The sequence below is a fragment of the Lepidochelys kempii genome, chromosome 1 (assembly GCF_965140265.1).
Source record: "Lepidochelys kempii isolate rLepKem1 chromosome 1, rLepKem1.hap2, whole genome shotgun sequence".
NCBI classification, from domain to species: Eukaryota; Metazoa; Chordata; order Testudines; family Cheloniidae; genus Lepidochelys; species Lepidochelys kempii.
The window spans coordinates 78,969,988-78,991,369 of record NC_133256.1 but is presented as its reverse complement, the minus strand read 5'-3'; the positions used below and the strand labels follow the sequence as shown (position 1 = coordinate 78,991,369).

General features: G+C 37.1%; 1 protein-coding gene across 5 annotated transcripts in view; it reads right to left on the bottom strand.

Moving 5' to 3' along the window:
• LMO7 (LIM domain 7) overlaps positions 1–21,382 on the bottom strand; it is a 178,147-nt gene that overhangs the window by 48,302 nt on the left and 108,463 nt on the right. For 4 of the 5 annotated variants that reach the window (XM_073346972.1, XM_073346981.1, XM_073346996.1 and 1 more), the window contains 4 exons: positions 5,035–5,065; positions 4,497–4,610; positions 3,966–4,164; positions 1,546–1,798 (listed from right to left, as the gene is read on the bottom strand). In XM_073346972.1, the coding sequence (XP_073203073.1) occupies positions 1,546–1,798; positions 3,966–4,164; positions 4,497–4,610; positions 5,035–5,065 (597 nt within the window). Of the gene's footprint in view, positions 1–210; positions 505–1,545; positions 1,799–3,965; positions 4,165–4,496; positions 4,611–5,034; positions 5,066–21,382 lie in introns of all 5 variants that reach the window. The other variant, XM_073347005.1, reaches the window with a different exon arrangement.

Below are 21,382 nucleotides of genomic sequence, written 5' to 3'. Positions count from 1 at the left end.
ATTGTAGATAATACATCAGTTTATTTCCCTGCAAAAGCCTCTGTTTGAACAACAAATAAGACACAAAAAAGCCAGCTGTTAAACTTTAAAGAAACAGCCAGTGGAGTTGATAAAAAACAGACAAAAAAAGGTTTCTTGATGCATTTAAAGCTACAGTGCACTCAAACACTGTGCATACACGATATGTAAGAGGAGCATGCACACACAAACCTGAATCCCTGAAGGTCCTTATACCATGGTTTGGAAGAGGATCCTTTTTTGATTTTTTTCCAATGCAATTCTTCTTCTGGAGTCCAAAATTTAGGTAGAAACTTATCAAAAGAAACCATTGGGTTTGAAACTGCAGAGTTTAGTTTGCGAACATAGAGATCATCTTTTTCAATGTTTGGGATGCCTACTGCCTTTTCCTCCTCATCATCAGAATAGCCGGAGAATTTTGAAGAAATGTTAACTTTTGGCTTGCTTTCCTCTTTAGGGTCCAAATGCCTCTGCCTCCTCTGGTTACTGTTCAAAATAGCCAATCAGTTAAGATACTTTAGAAGCAACTTCATAACATATGCAAGAGACATGCTTTTTGGCTCAAAAGTTCAAAATTGTGAATGAAGCAAATTAGTTTTTAATTCCATTACTGCAGCACTAAAACAAAGTTAAGTGGTTATAACAGCATCTTATTTCATCTGATAAAAAGAAAGGAATTTGACTACAAAGAATGTAGTAATTTATCAGCAGCGTTAAACAAATGCTGATTAGAAATGTTGCTTTTTGATGCAGTTATTTATGGATTGCAATTTTGGTAGTACAATACTTTGGATCTAGGATTAGTATCTCTGACCTCATTGGTTCAAGCACAGCAGCTAATGGACCAGCTGGATAATTTTGTTGCAAACAAGATTTAGGAGAGTCCTTGTGCAAGATGTAAAGATGTCCAGGTGCAGCAGAACTCACAGGGCTCTTTTTTATTAAGAATCTACGTTTTGCTAAATCATCCATAATCACATCAGGCAGTCTTCTTTCATCTTCTGAATCAGAGCCACTGTCATACTCATAGATCATCTGCAGGGAAGCTGGATTTGTAAACCCACATTCTGCTCTGCTATTCTGACATGAAGCTAAAGGTTTCTTTCCTCGTCCACTGAGATTGACCAAAACAGGAACAAAGTGAAGACAGTGAAATCACCTAGGTCATGATGAAGCCCCAAAAATGCCCAATAATCTCAAGTGTGTACATTTACAAATTGGAAAACTGGACAGCAGAGATTAGTAACAACAAAATCTGGATAAGCTTTAACCTAAAAAGTTAAACATATGTTCTGCTTGCTTTAATTCTGCATTTTAAGATCATATAAATTTCCACTGTTAAAGTTTTATCCATATCACAATGTTATTCATCAACGAGCTATGCACAGAAACAATGTTTTTTATTTTGTAAATCTCATATACTTTACTTTTAATTACAGTAAAGGCAGCTTCTCTTGCTTTAATGAATAAGTCTGTTCCTTTTGCCATAAATCAAAAGTTTGCTCTATTTAGATAATACCCTAGTACCTTGAAAATGTTCCATCTGGCTCAGTGAAGACAGGACTTGCCCAGCTTCTTCTGTTGTCCTCATTCTTCTCTGTCCTTTTTTTTCTGAGTGGTGCTGGCATATATGATGCCTGTTTGGTTTTGCAGGGTAAGAAACGATTAAACTCTGTAGCAGGTTTTGGTTCAATCACAGCAGTCCTGCGATATGACATGTCATCTTTGCCAGAATCATGCATTTTGTAAGGCAGTTCAGAGTCCGTGTCACTTTCGCAACCTTAAAAAAAAAAAAGCCAAAAGCACATAGTTTATCCTCTAGATTTAAATCTGATTAAAACCTAAAATAAAATAAACAAAAATAAAGTTGATTGAGCTATGTATTTTCAGAAGTTTCACCTGCAAACATGCAAAGCTACTAACAAGATAACAGCAGAGGTATTTTTAGAAGCACGCCATGAAGCTTTGATAGGATACATTAGGTTGAAATTGGTTTACATACTAGCGTTAAAATGTAAATGAATGTTTTACTCTCCCCATTTGAGGCTGAAAGCAAAGTGCTAATCTCCAGAACTAAACAATTTTAAAGTTGTGCATCTGCCTTTCAAATCAGTCAAAAAGACTGTGTGTTAGCACATTTCATGTACTAGTGAGAAATTTAATACTACTTTTGATTTATGAAATGTCATTAGATTAACACAACTCCAAAGAGGTTGGCTGAGGCCAGGAAAAAAAAAAAAAAATCTATGAAACCTTGACCAAGTAGCTCATAGAATTTACACATTTGGTTTCGTAAATTATACTGTTTAAACAGATCCGAAAACTTGGACACCTATAAAGTCAATTTTACTTTACCATTGAAATTTAAAAGCATTCAACTACAGAAAATATGCTATATTCAAAAATAACGGAAGGAATTTGATTTAACAATTTTGGCTCTTGGCAATTTTCTTCATCAAAACTAAAAAGCCAAAATAAAATTACATCTATTTTCAAAATCTGGGATGAAAACCTTTTGAAGTATTTCACTTCGATGTTGGTTTATGAGGGAATGTGGAAAAAAAATTAGAGGTATGACATGCCTACAAAAAGAACAAGATAGAAAAGACTTATAATTAAGAGGTCTGTCTAAAGATCTTTAAATAATATTACCTAAAAGTGTTGAAATATACAAGCAAAGGAGAACAGGATGTGTTAAGTGTAAAGCTTGGCTTCATTTCCCATCTTCCTGGCTGCTAGTGATTGAAGTCCCACATTTAGGGTACATCTACACTGGAGCTGGAGATGTAATTTCCTTCTGGGGAAGATGTACATGTGCTACCTTTGGCCAAGCTGTTAAAAACAGCAGTGTAGCTACTCTGGCAAGGGTAGTGGCTCAACTACACTGCTATTTTTGGTGTGCTAGCTGAATCAAAGCTAGCGCATATACGTCTATCTGAGCTGGAAAATTACATCTCTAGCTGTAAATGAGCTAGAATGCCCTTAGATAAAGGGCATTATTATATTACGCATGTATTACATCATTTGTAAAATGCATAATTAGACTTTTCATCTGCTGTTCTCAATGTGCTTTACAAAGCATTTCTATCCGCCTTTTCTAAATGGGGCAACAAGCCCAGAAAAGTGACTTGCCAAGAGTTAAACAACAAATCAGTGGTAGTGTCCAGTGCTCTAGCCATTGGAACAGTGAATACACAGAAGAATAGCCTTAACTTAATATGTAGAATAATCCACATTTTACACATTAGTTGTTTGGGATTTTTTAAATAAGTTAAAGGCATTCCAGTTCTTCACAGAAAGCAATCTCATGTAGCATCTCCTTTGAAACTAGACACACCTGTGGAGATTCTAATATCTGAAAACCATCATTAGTGCTGGTTGAAAAATGTTAGGTGTGTATTAATTAAAATAAATAGAAGACTTTTTATTTTTCAGTTTTGGTTATGATGTTGAAAGTTTTTGGAAAAAATGAAAATTTTCCATGAAGGCTTATTATGATCAAAAACTTTCAAATCAAAATTTTTTGCAAGCACTATTAGTCATGCAGTTCAACAGTAAAATCAATCCCACTTCCAATCAAAGCAGTGTGGGATAGGAGAAAAACCTGGTGATAGGCAAGTGGTCAGCAGCCAAACCCGCCCCACAATTTAAAAATGAGCAAGAGAGGACAGTGGGGCAAAAGTCCCAAACAGTCCAACTGGAGACACATTTGTGTGACTAGATTATTTGTTTTCAGCCAGTTGCTAGCTAGTCAATAACTCTTCGTGCAAAAACATCCTGATATGGCACCCAGTACTACTGCAGCAGCATCGGACTTGGAGCTGCCTTTGAAATCAGTGGGAATTTAACGTGTTGAGCAGCTGCAATATTAGGTCCATACACTTTCTTCCCCCAATCTGTCTCCAACAATCCATAAATTAACAGAGAACCCTAATAAGCGAAAATACCTTCACTGCCACCCTTCAAGGTTATATCTGATGAAAAGCTTGTGGAGGATCTTGAACCAAAGGAGTCCAGGCTATCGAAAGAATCGTCTCTTTTATGGCTAGTGGAAGGTGAAAATGCTTCTCCACGGTCAATGTACCAAATATCACCGTACCCGCTATCCCTGCCACTGCTTTTCAGACTGCTGGATTCTTCGAGGGCCTAAAGGAATAAGTTATTTTTTTTTGTTTTGAGCAGTTATTTTTTTCAGCAATTTAAGAAGCAGGTAGTATTTTACATAGTGCATGTTATACACACTATTAAACTGGTAGTGGAAGAACCCAAATACGCTTGAAGTTTCTTAAGCACATTAGAAAAAAAAATGTGAGGAGAAATATCTGCCATCTTTCTACAAGAAAAATGTAATTAAACCCCAAAGAGATGTTTGGAGTTGACATCTCTAATGCACAGCATATGGCAAACTATGCAGCATACATTTAATACTCAGCCTTACAAAAGTCCATAGCAATTACTATTCCATCTGGATTTCTTACCCTGGTCAGAGCTTGTCCTAGTAATTTCTCAAATGCTTTAAGGTTAAGGTTTGGACCATTGTAACCAGGGTTGTTTTTTGCTTTCCTCCCCAGCCAGTATAATGTAATCAAAACCTAAAACCAAAAAGACAAATTGAGAAGTTCATTAGTTAACTATTAAACAGCATGCCGTGCAAAAATGTTTGAACACAAACTGCTGTGGTTGTTTTCAGGTTTTCCATAATGAAGTGTAAAATCCCTTTTTTGTACATATTTGCCAAGCTGTCTCAATCAGAATCAGCTGAACAGTTACCATTGTGCTCCATACAGATGTGTGTCAGTGAGCGAATATTTAATTATTACTGTTTCTAATTAATTTTTTTTAGTAAAGTAAACCAGGAAGAGAGACACAGTAAGGTAGAATTAATCTACATCAGACACATGAACAGCTGAAGACTAAGCTAAGAATGACAACAGCATGACTGGAGAAGTTTTTAAAAGAGTAAACTGGAGTAAGTGTGAAATCATTTCAGAAAGCATTAAGGTAAACATGTCTTACATTTTTCAGTCTTCTATTGGTCTCTTCTTGCCTGCAAAGGAGAAAAAAAATTTCAGTATTTCTGACTAGAACACGCAATACAATTTTAATCTGAAATAATGTAGTCATTAAAAGTCAGAGCTATTGTTTTTTAAGCCCAGTTAGAAGTTGCCATGAAATATGGATAGATTTGATTCTTTAAAAAAAACCAAAACATTACAGGCATAATTATTTACTACTTCAGCCACTACATATAAGAACAAAGCTGAAGACAGAAACAGAAAGTGGTCTGAGGTTTCAGACCATTCTCTGTAAAAGAACATGTCCTTCATTATAATCGGTATTTTTGACTTTAGGGGAAAACCACACCAAAGCAAAAATCTGAATGGTTTTGTATTAGAAAACTTTTGCTGGAGAACTGAAATGTTTAGCTAAAGTGGCAAACAGCCTAATGCTCCTGGGGATAAACTCCCTGTTAATCTGAAAGATCTACAGGTCTCTCTGGTTCCATCTGCAGATTGTAACAGATTGTAACCTTGAGGTATTTTTGGAGTATATTTTCCAAAATATTTGCCTCTGAGACGCAATGATGCATAGCAAGTTTCTGCTAAGAAAGAATTTTTCAGAAACTTGAGCAACTGAAACTGGAAACATATGGAGAAGTCCATATTTCAGAGAATGCACTTGAAGAGTACAAGCAGTAATACTAGTGAACCTGTTTTTAAAAACTGCTCGCTTGTAGAGCTTTGGTGTGTGAATCCAGGTGTATTTTCAAGGGTTCTGCTCCTGCAATAAAATTTTTAGGAGGAAAATTACGAGAAACTTCTCTTCCTCTGGGGATGCTCTCCAAGACTCCATAGAAGATCATATAGTTTCAGTAACAGATACTTCAAGTGAGGAAGAAATCCTATAGTGGACAACTATGAAGTCATCTGTTTATAGGGGAAATTTCTTCCAAAATCCCTTCAGTCAGGGACTACGAGGGCTTATATCTCCTTATGAAAACATTTTATCCTATCTAATGTAACTGTTGGCCAGAGACTGGGATTTTCCCCCTTTTCTTCTTGGCTCCAGGGAGGCTTCTATCCTCATCTAGTTCAACTGTAATATCTCTCCTGTCCTTTACAGCATATATACATAACTTTGTATCACTGACAACCTTAACAGATATTTTGATCTAAGTGTTCCTTGCCATGTCTGCTTTTTGTCAGGACTTGTTTATATGGTCTCCCCAAATCTTACTGATTTTGTACCAACCAGTTTGGTTCCACCTTGGTTCAGGTGGAACTTTTTGCTTCTGTACACAAATGCTCCTTTCTCTAAAACATTCCACATGCCTAATAAAATTAAAACATCTACCCATTCACAATCCATCCCCCTAGGTCCCATCTTGATGGCCCTACAAGCAGAACCAAGCCAATTCAAACAAAAAGCTACCCTGGAAACACCAATTTAAGCCTTTTTGAGAGTAATCTAAATTTAGCATCCAGGACCACTCACACCTTCCCGTATTACTGGTACCAATATATACCATGACCACAGAGGCTTTGTCTAAGATATCTCAGTTTTGTTTGCAATTTCAGATGGAGATGCAGTATATTTTTAGTATGTTTTATACTCTTGGGGTAGCCTTTGCTGCTTCACTCAAAATGGGGCCTTACAATGCACGTTTTCCACTTATATTTGACAAGGGCTCTACAATCTTTATGCCAAGATGTAGACTTCACTACGGTATCTGTGCTCTGGAAAAATCAGGGTGGATGGCTAATGTGCTCCACTTAGAAACAGGAAGGTGTCCTGATAAGCCTTCAGAAATTTCTGATAAAGCAGAGAATATGACAACCCACTTTCTGAGCATGGTGAGCCCCTATGAACATATAATTCCTATGCTCACCACTCCATCAGTTCTGAGTCCAACCCAAAAAGTGTTAACTTTAAAAGATCTAAGAACTATTTATTAAGATGCCATTACCTCTTTTTTCCATTACAACCATTGGAGTTAATTCGGGTGTCCTACCTGATAAAAGCTGAAGTTTTGTTTTCTGGGATTGGCAGCCGGGTGTACAGGTGAAGGCCCTACCCTTTATGTGCTAGAGCCTATTTCTGGGGCTCAAGTCACAAATGGTTTTTTTTCAGTCAGGCTTTTCAATGAATATTATAGTGTTTACTTGCAGTTGTTTGTTTTGGTGGATTGCTTCAGGCCAATATTTTGAAACAGGAAGACATTCCACTACTTGTTTTAATAACCACTATATAATACCTGTGTAGGTTAACTATAATACTTAAAGCAATATAAATTCTGGAGATCTACTTTTACACCTAAAAAGCCAATGAGTTTATCTTATCCCAGAAGAAAACGCATGAAAATTCCCGGAAAATTTAGTTTAATGAGGTGAAATTGCCTTAGATTTGCTGCTGTAATTAAATAGGGAAGTCAAGAGTTGCTCAGACCTATCCAGTAGGTTTTTCTATCACTCTGTGCTGGCACTTACATCACTCCTTTGCTTCCTCTAATTTGAATTACTATCATTTGGTGCTTTTGAGCAGCCTGTTACAATGGATGCAGCAGGAAGGCATGGAAAATAATCTCTCAACCCCAATATGATAGCCGCCTTCTCATTTAAATACCACCCAAAGATGCAAAGTCCAGAAATAAAACCTATGAGAAATTATTAAAGATTCTTTTTAATTAACTACCTAGACTGTTTCTGGTTCTTCCAGTGTGTCTCATCTTTCTATGTTCTCTTTTCTGTATTGTAAATTGTCCAGTGCAGGTGGTACTTCATATTCGTATTTTGCACAGTACAGCAATATTATGGGCAACTAGCAAAAACCTGACTTCTTTTTAAAGTGGCTAACAACCTAGCTTGCCACAACCTGCCAACATCCTAACATGCCAGAGCAAGTATCAAAGTCCTGAAGGAATTTTCCAGCTATGTGGTGTAAATGTTTACAAAGAGAAATTGTTCAAAGTGCCTATATCAATGCTGGAGTAACAATAACAATAAAAATAGGTATCCCAAACCTTGAATTTTAGTAAGACGTAAACTATTAAAGCAGCCTAATGAAATCCTGGTAAAAGCACCAATATCACCATGTTACTGAATGGAATTAATGTAACAAGTCAATTGTCACCCAAGAACTTGCTAAGAACTCGTCACCTAAGAGTTGCTACTCAATGGTTATTCTACCTGACAGGTGCAACAGGAATGTAACTCAGATTCACCTACTCCAAAAGGCACTTGTTATTATCATTTGAACTATTAAAGAACCTCCTACATGAACATATTAGCCAAACTCGTGACCAAAGTATAAAATCCACAAACAATTTTATACTTAATACTTGACACATTTCATTTAAACATACTGATGGAAAAGATTATAGCCATTTGGTAGGAACTCATTGTGAATTGCGGAAAAACTACTAAGCGTGCTGGTGTTTTTTCCAGGTCTGCATCAAATTAGAACAGTGTGAAATTTTAATTTGGTTGTTATTAATGAAACTGTGGAATAAACAGCAGCACACCTCAAGTTAACATTAAATTTACTTCTCTTTAATAAAGCACTCCTATTGAAATGTTAGTGTATTACTGTGTTAATCATCATAGGCTGGATTTTGCCTTTAGTACAGACCTGAGTTAGGGTGGAGCGTATGAGGTCTTAGGCACAATATCTCCTAGAATTCACTGTAACACTTGGGCCAGAAGAAGGAATTTGTGACATCCTTTTTGGGGTGCCACACTTCTCAGCCTCATAGCCCCAGATGGCTAGCCAGCTTTGTAGCCAGTGCATAGGACAGAATAGCTCCACCTACTCTCCACCCACTTGTTCCTATCTGACATGCAGCCTCTGTTCTGTGAGCTTAGCTCTCGGTAGCTCTAATGCAGCCAGTTAAGGTTCACCTCTAATCTTCCATGCAGGTCCATAAGGGTTAGCCACAATTTAGCTCTGAACAAGTTTTCCTTAACTTTCCATTCTCCTATACTGTGTTTGATGGAAATAGAAAAAAGGATAGGACAATGATTTTGACTATGTAGCTTTTGAATCACTTAACATTCTTGGATAATTATAACCTCCTCTTGAATGTGAAGATAGAGTATCCAAGTACATATGCAGCCCTGATTTAACAAACACTTGTCTCCTGTAGGCAATCCAAGGAATTTAAGCGGTAAATTAATTGCTGAAGCAAACAGAGTTCACAGTTTCTTAATCAATGCAAACAAATTCTATTACATTTAAATTTGTAACTAGGCTGCTCCTTTACTCACTAAGAACACAATGACACAACCCAAGGCTGCAGCTATGATATATTTGTAACAGTTATGTTGGGAAAAATACACATTACTATGACTTGCTATAAGCCAGCCAAGTCACTAGCAATATCATTTTGCTAATGTAAATTATTGAAGTTTCAATTTATAAGGCTGCCTAATGTCATTGTCAAGCATTACTTCCTCCCTGTTCCCAAACATTGTAATAGAAAATAGCACTAACTGTTAAAGCTCTGAAGCTTTTATGAAAACAAAAATAGTTATTTTTTAAAAAAAAGTTACTGCATTTTCAATATGTACACTCTCTCATGAGGTTCTCCTTACAGTTACACAGATGAAGAAAGAATTGTAACAGCTATATTTAAAATTGATTTGTTTTGAACATTTAATTTGAGTACTTACTAAGATTTTAAGAAAAACTCTGGTCTGTTTTGATGTCAACACTTACTTTCCTTCCCCGTCGCCTGATAATATACACACTAAACTACAGGTACCACCAATACATGAGTTTATGGCTAATTTGACACTTCCCAGCAACAAGCGACATGAAACTCAAAACAAAGAGCCCTCAGGTCAGGGAAATACTACTGCTGCTGATTTCATGCCATCCACTGAGGCATTAAAATGCTTTCTAATTTACTCTATTTTTTAGTTACAAATGTAGAAATCTTATCCATAGTTCTAAAAAAAAAAAAAAAAAAAGTTTATCTGTTATATCTGAATCTGGGAAAAATCCATCTTTATTAAGGTGTTTTTTTAAAAATTCAGTTGTATCTCTCAAAATATAGATGGCTATTTTTCTTCTCCAGACCTGCTGGGTATATAAATCCATGCATTGATAGACTTCTGCTCTAGGCCAGTGCATTCTGCAGTCATCCAAGGCTGCTGAATTTGCCTCTGAATGTGTAGTGTGTGTGACCATATGTAAAATCTTCCCTTGTTCTGTCTGGCATTGAGAGCATCTCTCATTACCTGACACAGCGGGGAAAGCAATGACCTGTACTCTATTAGTGACACTGTACAGGAGTACAACGATCTCTCTTAATGAGCCAAGACAGTTCTACTCGTTCTCAGGCTGAGCAAGTTTCAATGCTAAACTAAGGTGCATGAAGCCTTTGTCAGAAACAAGGCTACTAGATCCACATCAGATCTCCTATAAGGAAGATACTGTTGAGGGAGCCAAATGGACATGGATTAGGAGAAAGAGACCAGTTTGAATCACCCAACAGAAGGAGGTTTGGAAAACACCATTAGTGGATAAGGGACTATTACTCCTTTCATCACTGACAAATGCCCCAGGCCCATTGCTAAGCCCATGCCCCAGCGACAAATACTCTGAACCCTTCCTGACAGCTCTCAAACCTCTCTCCCCTACTCAGTCCCCCATACTCTAAAATATTGTCACTATGCAGTTTATCATAAAAACAGAAAACAGATTTCTTTTAAATAGGTATATTATTCTCCTTTTCCACCTTGTATCATCAGGGGCTTTTCATTTCACAGATGCAGGCTGCAGACTAGAGGTCCGCTGTATTGCAGAATGCACAGGCCCCCTAACTGTGCTGGAACGAACCAAACACTCATTAACAGACTTAAACAGAGGACGGACTCAACTTACACTTATGACGATGTTAAAGCATCTGAAGGTTTCTCCACCCACTCAGGGGTATGCTGCACAAGTGAGTTGTTCAGTCTCTCTGCCCAAATGGCAATACACTCATGCTAAATGTTAACCTCCTTGGACACCTACTCAATTGCTAATAATATTCTGACTATCAGATTTCACTGAACTCCCACATGTTGCTAAGAATAGAAGAGCTTCAATGGAAATGGCACAATTGCATGGTTACAGAAATATAAGGACACTTCCAGCAGCTGAATTTTTCATAATCTGGATATTCAGCTCGAAGCAGCCTCATTTCAGAACTCAGCCCAGTGTAAACATTACCCTGTGATTTCAGCCAATACCCAACTTTAATTTGAGCTCAAGCTCAACTTGCAGATTTGGTCATTCTTTACATGTAAAAAAACCCCACAAATATCTTTCAACTTAGAGAGTAATGTGCCCACTGGACTCCATGCTATGTATCATATATGTAACAGCATATCAGGCCACCTGTAAAGTAATGTTTAAGGAGTCTCCCCTTCAAACACCCACTCCATTTATGACTACATTCCCCACACCTCTGTGCCCTTGCAGCCTGTTCAGACTGTGACAACCATCCCTCATCAACATACTCGTGAAGCTCTATTGTCTCTGATGACCGAGCAGCCACAGCACTGGAAAGCTACATGATGGAGCAGAGAATTTCCAAAGTGAGGAGGGGCAGCCAGGGAATTAAAAGACTGATGCAGATTTAAAGTCTTCGTGTGCTCTTCCTATTCCCCAGCTCACTGCTACGACCTTTCATGCTGTCTCCTGAGACTGGAACACCCTTGCAGATCCCATCCATTATGCCTGTGCATTTTCTTACATCCCTTATCAAAGTGAACAGAGTTATTTCTAGATACATGCATTAAACCTGGCAAGGGACGGCACAGTCATTTTATCCACTTCCTCATGCTTCTCCTTTCCTTACCCCTCCCTGTGTAGTCATCCCCTCTAGTTTGTTCACATCTTAATTTAGATCATGAGCTCTATTGGGAAGGAAATCCACCTTTATATTGCAAAGTGCCAGGCATATCTATGATGCTATATAGTACAACAGTGCCAATAAAACAGGACAAATTGAGTGAGGTCAGGATCCCTGGTCAAATAAGTCCCTATAGGTCACAAACCTGAAGCCACAACTAGTAGGACAACTGATTGATAGAGTTTGTAATTTCATTAAAAAAACAAACATTTTAAGGTATTTTAAAGCATGCTAGAATGTAAGTTATATTGGTGGTTAATGCAATACCACTGACTGGCTCTAATCTTTATATTTTTCTTAATTATCCAGACCTTGAGACCCCTACAGAAAAACACAGCTTCTCAGCAGAGTGAACCAAACAGATTTGCCTGGGTAGTTAAGCTGTGCATTCCCTCTGCTCTGCCTATTTACTCAGGTCCTGAAAATATGTGGAGACATCATGAGGTAACATCTGCAGGCTTACATAGAACAGTCACCTCCACAAAGCTAAAGCACCTAATTTTAGGCCTACAAAGTTTTGATGATGTTTTGGTGGTTGGTGACTGACAGCACTATGAAAAGTTTCAGTCCCCCCGCCCCCCCAAATTCAGTGACAAGGAAACCACTGTTTATGAAAACCACATGAAACAAGTGGATAAATGATACTGTGAAAATGTTCACATATTTCACACAACCCTAACTGGTGCCCATCTACATCTCTGCTTTGATTTTTGTCTAATTTTTCCTTTCTGACACACTTAAAGATGTTTGTGAATGTAACAGTAATACACAAAATCACGTGCCCTTTTTCTCTCTGCTCTGGGAGCACAGTACCTATTAACATCAACTTCTGGAAACCCATGAGACCTAGTATTTATGTGAAGTAGAAATAGAAGAAAGTTGAATAAAGTAACTACCAGGTTCTTTGTTGCAGTCAGCCACATGCCAGTCATTCTGGCCAACAGCACCAGCACAACGCCCTACTTTCACAAGAAATGCCTCCTCCTAAAGATAGCAAGTTAAAAGATGGAAAGATGACTCAGGCTTGCATGGATGATAAAGAGCTTTCGAAATTTTGGATAAACAGTTTAACCTTATGGGACATATCTGAACTTCATGTTAGCACATACTACTCACTAGTTGTTTACTCAGTGATAAAACAGAGTTGGTCAAAATTATTATAACCAAGTAATTTTTAATCACATTTAATGTTTTAATAACTAGCTCCAATAAAATCATTTTTTTTACATTTCATACCATTATTGGTACATCCGGTTATTTCATAGATCTTCAAAACATTGCTCCAAAGTATTTGTAGAGTATTATTTGAGGATTTTTTTTTCCTTTTGGCCTTCCTCCGATTGTTTACATTTCTCTGTATTGAATTGTATAAACTGGGTCGGTCTTCCCAAGCATCTTAAGTTACCCTAAAGTTTATTTCCTTTATCTTTTGTTTTGACTGCCTTTTGCTTCATTAGTGATTTTCAAATTATATAACCACATTCCATATTCCTTCCTCAAAGTCAATACAGATCCTTATGGTTTTCCACTAATCTCCACCCATGCTAACTTTCCTTGTATTTATTTTCTCAGGTATATTTTCTGGCTAGACCATATAATTTACTATTGACATAAAAAAAAAGTTGGTCATCTGCAGATTTTGTAGCTATCCACACAAGGCAGTGCAACTATCTAAATTACAGTGCTTAGTTTTCCTCCCAAATCAGACTGTAGACTTACTTATGAGGCCTCTTCGAAAACTATAAATATCAAATTAAATGTTAAATCAGGTACTGTGATTATTGACTATAGGCACAACCCATAAAGGTATAGTTGTGGATTAGCACAGAAGTATGGCAGAAGTTCAACACAATATATCAAAAATATCACTGAGTAAGAAAAAAAACAGCATTTACTTTGTCTAAATTAGAGTAACCATGGTAACTTGCAGGAAGAATGTCTCAAAACAATCCCAATATTCAATTTCTCTGCCAGCTGGTCTTGTTTTGTTGCCATTATATTAAGTTTAACATTTCTTCTGAATCATGAAAACACAAGTGCTGTACTTTTACTTTAATTTCTGCTCTGATTTTGACTGAAATATTTGCAGTGTGAAAAAATTTGCTTGAATGGGTGGATACTAGAATTAAAATTTCAACTTCACTTTCCTTTCATCCACCTATATTCTTTCATTACATCCACTAAAAGTTGTGCTTGTCACAGTGGTATCTGAACAATATCAGAACCTAGACAGATTAGACTGAAAAAAAATATCTATTGAGGCTCCCTTCTTGGTCTGTACCCAGATGTAGATTTGTTAATTGTTACTTTGGTGGTAGGAAAGCAGGGTGAAGGAATATACTCATTAAATTATTAATATCTTTGTACACAATTAAAATAGCTGATTAAGGTTTCAAACTTTTAGTGTTAAGCCCTCACTGAAGAAAAGTTACTGCTTACGATTTGAAAAACTGTTCTAAAATAAGTTATAAGCATTCGGTTGCTTATTTGGATTGACAATTTCTGCTATATTTTATTTCTGTAGGTATTTGTGGGTAAAAAAGAGTGGCAGGTGATGGTAACTTGTATTAACTATTATTGCACATAGGACTATAGCAATACTGAATATCGCTAAGCGTGAACTGTTCTTTGCTTCACTGCTGGATAGTTATGGATTTATGTAGAGACAGCACAGTAGTTTAAACACTCAATGGAGATTGTTTTCTTGGCTAACTATGAATGTTTTATACTACTGGAAAACCAAGATTCCCAACTCTCCAGGGAAGAAGAAATAATTATTTCCAGCACCTGATGGTACATGAAATACTGGATTGAATAGGCATCATTGATCAAAGACACACTGTAAGAGTCCCAGCAATGGGACAATGTAATTTTGTGGTCCTGATGTTACTGAAATCTAGTCTGTTGCCACATAAAGAAATACATTTTTGTGATAGGTTCTTCTGAAATGATGACAGCTGTGTGAAAGTTCTTGACAGAACAAGAATCTTGGAAGTCGATCTGGTTTATTCAAAGAAAGGACAGAATGCAGGTGACAAAAGTCAAGGATGGTAAGTAAATAATTTATTCCACAAGTGTTATGACAATATGATATGGAGGCATCAAAAACACCACCATAGTTAAGGTTGTGCTGAGACTTATCTTTATGTCAGGGTTAAATCCTTCTGTTTCACACTTCAGTTGTTGAATTTAGTCTCCAAATTTGACATGTAATATTTTGGCAAAATATTAACAATTTTATAGTTCCTTTTTCAAATTTTCCCTTATTTTCCTCATGTTTATTTGAGTTACTCTAGCAACCACTATATATTATCATATATGAAAGAGAGCAAGTGGGAAAGAGGTCAGAGTAATAAGAGTAAAGGCAAGCTCAAATTGAACCTTGTCTCCAGAAGCTAAAAAAAACTCAAATAATTTGGTTTCAATCACATGTGCAGAGTGAGGCATAAAGTAACTGACCACAAGGAAAGTATTCAAGTTTCATATTGCCTTAGGTTTTCCTTGTTTGCCTCTTTATTTATGGGCAGAGACTTGAGCCAGAATCAGACATTCCACAATTCAGATTTTCATTGACTTGCCTTCTGGGTTCAACTTCCTTTTTGGACAGAAGTTGTTTCTCTGAAGTGGTTCATGTAGAAATCATAATCTAAACAGTAAAACTATTGCACAAACAAAAACTATGAATTATAATCCCCCTGCAAAAAGTCAGAGAACAATTATCTTGCCTCCTTTTGCTTAGACAAGAACAAGCTAAAATAAGCAAATATTTTCCATATTTGCTGCAAATATCACGTGCTGATCTCAGCCCTTGTATCATCTATGTGTAATGGAGCAAGTTAAAGGAGTGAGCAACCTGAGCTGAATTTTCTGTAGTTTTCAGTCAGTTCTCTAACATTTGAATCATTACTAAATTTAATTGGTCATTGTCACTGAGAAAGTTACTCTTTTTCTGCTGGAAATAGAACAGTTCTCCAGTGAAATGGACAATCTAAAGTGCTTTATGGTACATGGAAGCACTTACCTTTGACTTAAGCCAGCCAATCAGATAAAGGATATTTTTAAACATTTGCTACAAATGTTAAAATTTGAGGAGCAGGTCTTCTGTCCAAGTTCTCAATGTTGGAAAAATGAATGCTCCTCTATTGAAAGAGTGAGAGAATGGGTAAAAGTCCAAGTATTTGCATTGTCAGCATGCCAGAAAGCGGTGTGCTTGGGTTGGGGTGCGGGGGGGGAACTAGTCTGGCCATGTACCTTCAAAGTTAGAGTTATATGAAGCAAAACTATCCATATTCTCAGCACCCCAAACAACCAAAATCAAAATGTGCTGTTAGTCACATGAGAGTATCCTCTGTTGGAATTGGAAGTGTAACAAAGATTGTTAAACTAAATTACTAGCATGGGCAAAGAGACCCAGCCAAATAAATATGGATGATCTCACACCTTTACTTGCATTGGTACTTGTGAAACATGTAATTTGTACCAAAAAAGTGATGACTGAGAAAAAAACCTAACATCATTATTAAGACACCACTAAAAAGAGCTTTAACAGGCTATTCCTACTTGACCTGAAAAAGAAATGGAAAACAAGGTCCTGCCCCTGTTTGAAACAGAAGTCAAGAGCAAAACTCCCATTGACTTCAATGGGAGCACAAAACAGACCCTAAGTTAGGAAGCTTTCATCCAACAGAAAAAAGGTACTGTACTGTAGGCATTCACACTTTACACTGAAGCTACAATTGGTCATCTGCAAGCTTTTAGCAAAGTCTAGCCAAAATAAGTATAGGTCTTGCAAGCTCACTGAAGCAAACACACATATGTAAGGAAAGTGTATGCTGACCTTCCCAAAAGCCAAGCTTCCTTAGTGGCTTTGTCCTTCGCACCCAGAGGTTGGGTGAGACTTAGGGCTTGCCTACACTGGAAAAACATGTTGCTGCACACTAGCTACTCCACACTATGTGCCTTTATGCGCATTAACTGAATGCATTTTGGAAGCTTAAACTAAACCACCTGAGGTCACTCCGTGTGCAAAAAGCGTCCACGCAGGAAGTTAATGTGGAGTAGCAAGTAGCTTTAAAGTCACATACTAACTTTCCCATATACTCAAGCCCTTAGTCCATGGAAAGCAAAGTGGGAGTGGAGAAGAAGTACAAAGCCTTCTTCCAACAACATGCAAATAACATTTCTGCTTGCAAGATGGAGTTTCTTTTGACCCAGCTAAGAGCCAGAGGCATCCCAAGGCTCTCATCTGGGACTATGGGCCTAGAAAAATTCAGGGCTTCCTTAGAAAATTGTGAATTGTGTCATTTATAGGAAATTACTAAATTTAATAAAATCAAGAGAAGAGCAAACAACTAAATCTGCCATTCACAAATTACAAAGGGTCAGGGTGAGCTCAGGATAGTCAATGATAAGTGTTGCATGCAGTTAAACTCAGCCTTGTTTCCTATTTAAGTGTTTGGGCGGCACAAGCTCCCTGGCATCCTATCATTTACCACTTTTAGTCCATCAGTAATTAATGGTTTGTCACCCATCTGCTACTGGGCCAATACTCTCTGATCCCATAACAGAAGTAATGGCCAAGTTCTTATCATCCAAAGTCATTTAAAACTTCTAATCTGAGATCGGATCATAAGCCTGAAAATACATCCAGTCTGATCAAACTAATCCACGGTTTTCTTCTTATTAGACTTACAGCTATGGTTCTAAGTGTATCTAAAACAAAATTACATTTCTGGAAATAACATAGGGAGGGCCAGCTCAGAGACGTACTTGCCCAGGGATGACTCTGCAGTGTGGTAGACCTGGGCTAAATTCTAGCCCTGTTCTCTTATCCAGTGGGCTAGAAGTGCTACAGAGAGGAAATTCAATCAGCCCAATGGAAAATAATTTTATGGTGTCGCTCAATTTCAACCTCTAAAGATGATTAAGGAATAAGATTGTCTGGCTCCAGCTAGAACCCATATGCTCCTTGGCCAAAAGGATGAAGGGCATAAAGCGCATGAGGAAAGAATGGTATGGGAAGTTCTTGGTGCCATGACATGGATGCAGAGAACTTGGGAAGAAAAGCCAAACATACAAGAACTGTCATCTTGGTAGATTAATCTTAAATTTACATATACAAGCATTAACCAGGTTCTCTCTACATATTCATTAGGAACAAATGCTGTATTCTTAATACAGCTGATTTACAGTCACCACACACAGTCACAGCAGTTAGAGAAGGAAAATAGTTACTAGAGGTTCTCAGACAGTGGTCCATAGACCACTGTTGTAAAAAGTATTGACCGTCACAAATGTGTTGGACCTCCTTATTACAAGCTGCTAAATTGAATTAAATGCTAAAAATATATTAAATATTTGCCTAATACATCCTCCTTTTCCTGTTTCATGACAATGAATGGGTGGAGAGCTGGTCCATGACACACCAAACCTATTCATTTATCTAGCCCATGCTCCTGCCAGCGTGCTCCTCACTTGTTAGTACATAGGTTAGTCAACTCTAAAATGTCACCAAGCTGGGTCCCGTAGTGTATTTTAAAAATAATGTATTGAAATGCAGGCTTATGGTAAAAAGTTATGAAAACATATAGAAATTGAAGTTTAGAGGTTATTCAGCAATTGTTTTATACGTCAAAGGAATGATAACCATTATCAACATAGTTTATATTAATGAGAGAAATTAGCATGATTTACCAGTTTTATAGATTATGGTTATTGTCCATATTCTCAGCAAAGGATTACCCAGATTGCAGTGTATATCATGCAAGCATCATCCTTTATCATTTGAATTTTTTCTCATAGCAGACCACCTCATGATATAACAAACCATCTGTTCAGTGTGATATTATTGGGCATCTGCAAGGAATATATGGTGCCTTAGAGAACAAAGGGGATTAGTGTTAAATCTCTCATCACAGTTCAGGAGGAGTTATTCTTTGAGTAAGGTTTCAAAAATATTGGACAAATGGAATGATATATGCCTCAAAAAATATTTGGTATGAAAACTATTCCACAAGATGATATGATGAAAGTTGCTTATCTTATCACAGCCCCTTCAACATAAATTTGAATATGAAACTACATGAAACTTCAAGCTTGAAGTGCAAATTTAGGGAGTAACATAAAAGCGTTACATAAAATTTGATGGCATGAATGCAAGACAAAGCTTCCATATGTATCTGTATTTATGAAAACTGCACATAAAAGCCCTTTGCTTGGAAAAAATATAGTACAGCGTATATTTTAGTAAAACATATTCTGCAGTTCACTACCTGACATATTATTAAGCTGTTTTGTACTTGCATGAAGCCTTTCACCCTAAAGAATCCCAAATTGTTTTACAAACTATGGACAATGTATTCAAGTATTTAGGCACTTGAATTCCTATTGACTTCAAAAGACAGTGCAGGCACTGACCATCTCTGTAAATCAGACCATTTATTTAGGTGCCTTTCTTTAGGCACCCTATATTTTGCAAATTTGTTCTCTATACATAAAGTACCACTGAAATCCAGGCAACCTGTTTTGAAAACTACCACCATCAAGAAAGCAGAGCCAATGGGGATACCGCTGTTACCCTGGGTGATAATAAAAGGAGAAATTGTGGCCAAGTACTTTGGACAAAAACTCCTACCCTTGTAAGTAGTGCCATAGGATCTTCAGCATCCACAAAGAGCTGACAGGACTGTGGATTTTAAAGCCTCTTTCTGAATCACTGGATTGTATGTGATTTAGAGTAAGATATGCAAATTTGAATACATCAGAGATCTAACTTAACTCTGTGCTCATTTAAACCTACTTAGAATTCTTACCATACTCAAAATGCTTAAATTTACGATTAGACAAAATTAATTTTGAGATCCTCCTGGTAAAACTAATGAAAATGCATTATGCCTTTTTTGAAAAGCTCTTCATTTTGCTCTCTAATTAAGCGCCCTTCTCTGCAAACAGAAAATCTAAGCCCAAAGTTTCCTGATATACCTTTTGAATTGAATCAACATTATGTTTAGATAATATTACAGTGACAGCATAGGCTTTTAGTATGGCAGTTAGTAAAAGTCACACCAAAAAAGTTATTTTCCATGGACTACTAGAACTCATTTCTTTAGTGGACAGTGAATATAATATTATACTACAGTATTTACACATTTATTTTTAGTGCCTCTAAATTCATTGTATTACAAAACTCTTTACATGGTTAAATAATGGCAAGACAGATTAACAGATCAGAGGATCTGCAGCTCACATCAACAAAGGTGTTTCCTTTTCTGGCTCCGCATTCCCTGTGATGCGCCTGAAATGTGGATACCTCCTCCTTCCAAGCTGTCCCTCACACTTGGAGCACACTCCCTCAAAGTCACTACTCATAACTTTCAAATCCTGCCTACAAACTTACTCTTAACATCTCCTTTATAATGAGTTTTGGGGAAGACAGGTAATTTTTTCTTTAAAAAGTAATCCTTAACGTCTTAACAAGCAACTGTGTGATCTTTTGACACTCACTGTCTCTCTCTCTCTCTCCTGTAACATCCTTCAAACACTCCTTGCTTGCATCCTTCACTTGTTGTCTCATGTTATACTTGGATTGTGTGCTCTTTGAAGCTAGGGCCATGTTTTTACTTGTTTTGTGAATTGGCTAGCATATGTCTAGGCTCTTGAAAAATAACCAAGAACAGAAGAGATGCATCTTCAGCAGAGATCTGAAAAGATATGGAAAGATACAGGAAGGCTATTCCAGACAGCAGGAGGAGCAGAGAAGGCTATTGGAAACTGTAGCTAGATTGCATGTAAGAATTCAAGAGGCTGAGATGATCACAAAGAGGGGAATATAGGGTGGAACTGGAACAAGATTTTGAAATGATTTCACGCAAAACTTTGCCCCTTGTAAAATCTAACAGAGTGATACTAAGAGACTAGAGTATTTTAACACATTAGTTTAGGCACCCAAGGTACTCTAAAAGTCCCTATTGTCAAACACCTAGCACATCAGAATTAATAATAAATCAAACACCAGTCTTGAAGTAACCTGAAATAACCAGCACAAAAATTCTATGAAGTATAAAGCTGGAAAATATGTATTTAACAATTTTCCTTCTACCATTTTCACTACACCTCATTCTAGTTGGCAAGAAGCCCAGTCTCCTCTGAATAGAGCTGAGCAAATAGTAGGAAAATTAATTAAACGTGATCACTAAATGCTACATGCCAAACCTATATGCAATTAAATCTGATCAAAAAGTGGGGGCCTTAAACATATTTGCTTTTCTGTGAAAATTCTGGGAGGAGCTTTTATTCACATGAATACAGATGTCTTGCAAGAATTACCATATTTCCACCAGCAGTGCTGGCATGCCCCTACATCCAGTGACCAATAAATCTAGCTCCTCTCTCCATGGTTCAGTCAGGAAGGAACTGAACCATTTTAAATAATGGAGTTCAAATACATAGCAAATATAATCCTTTTCT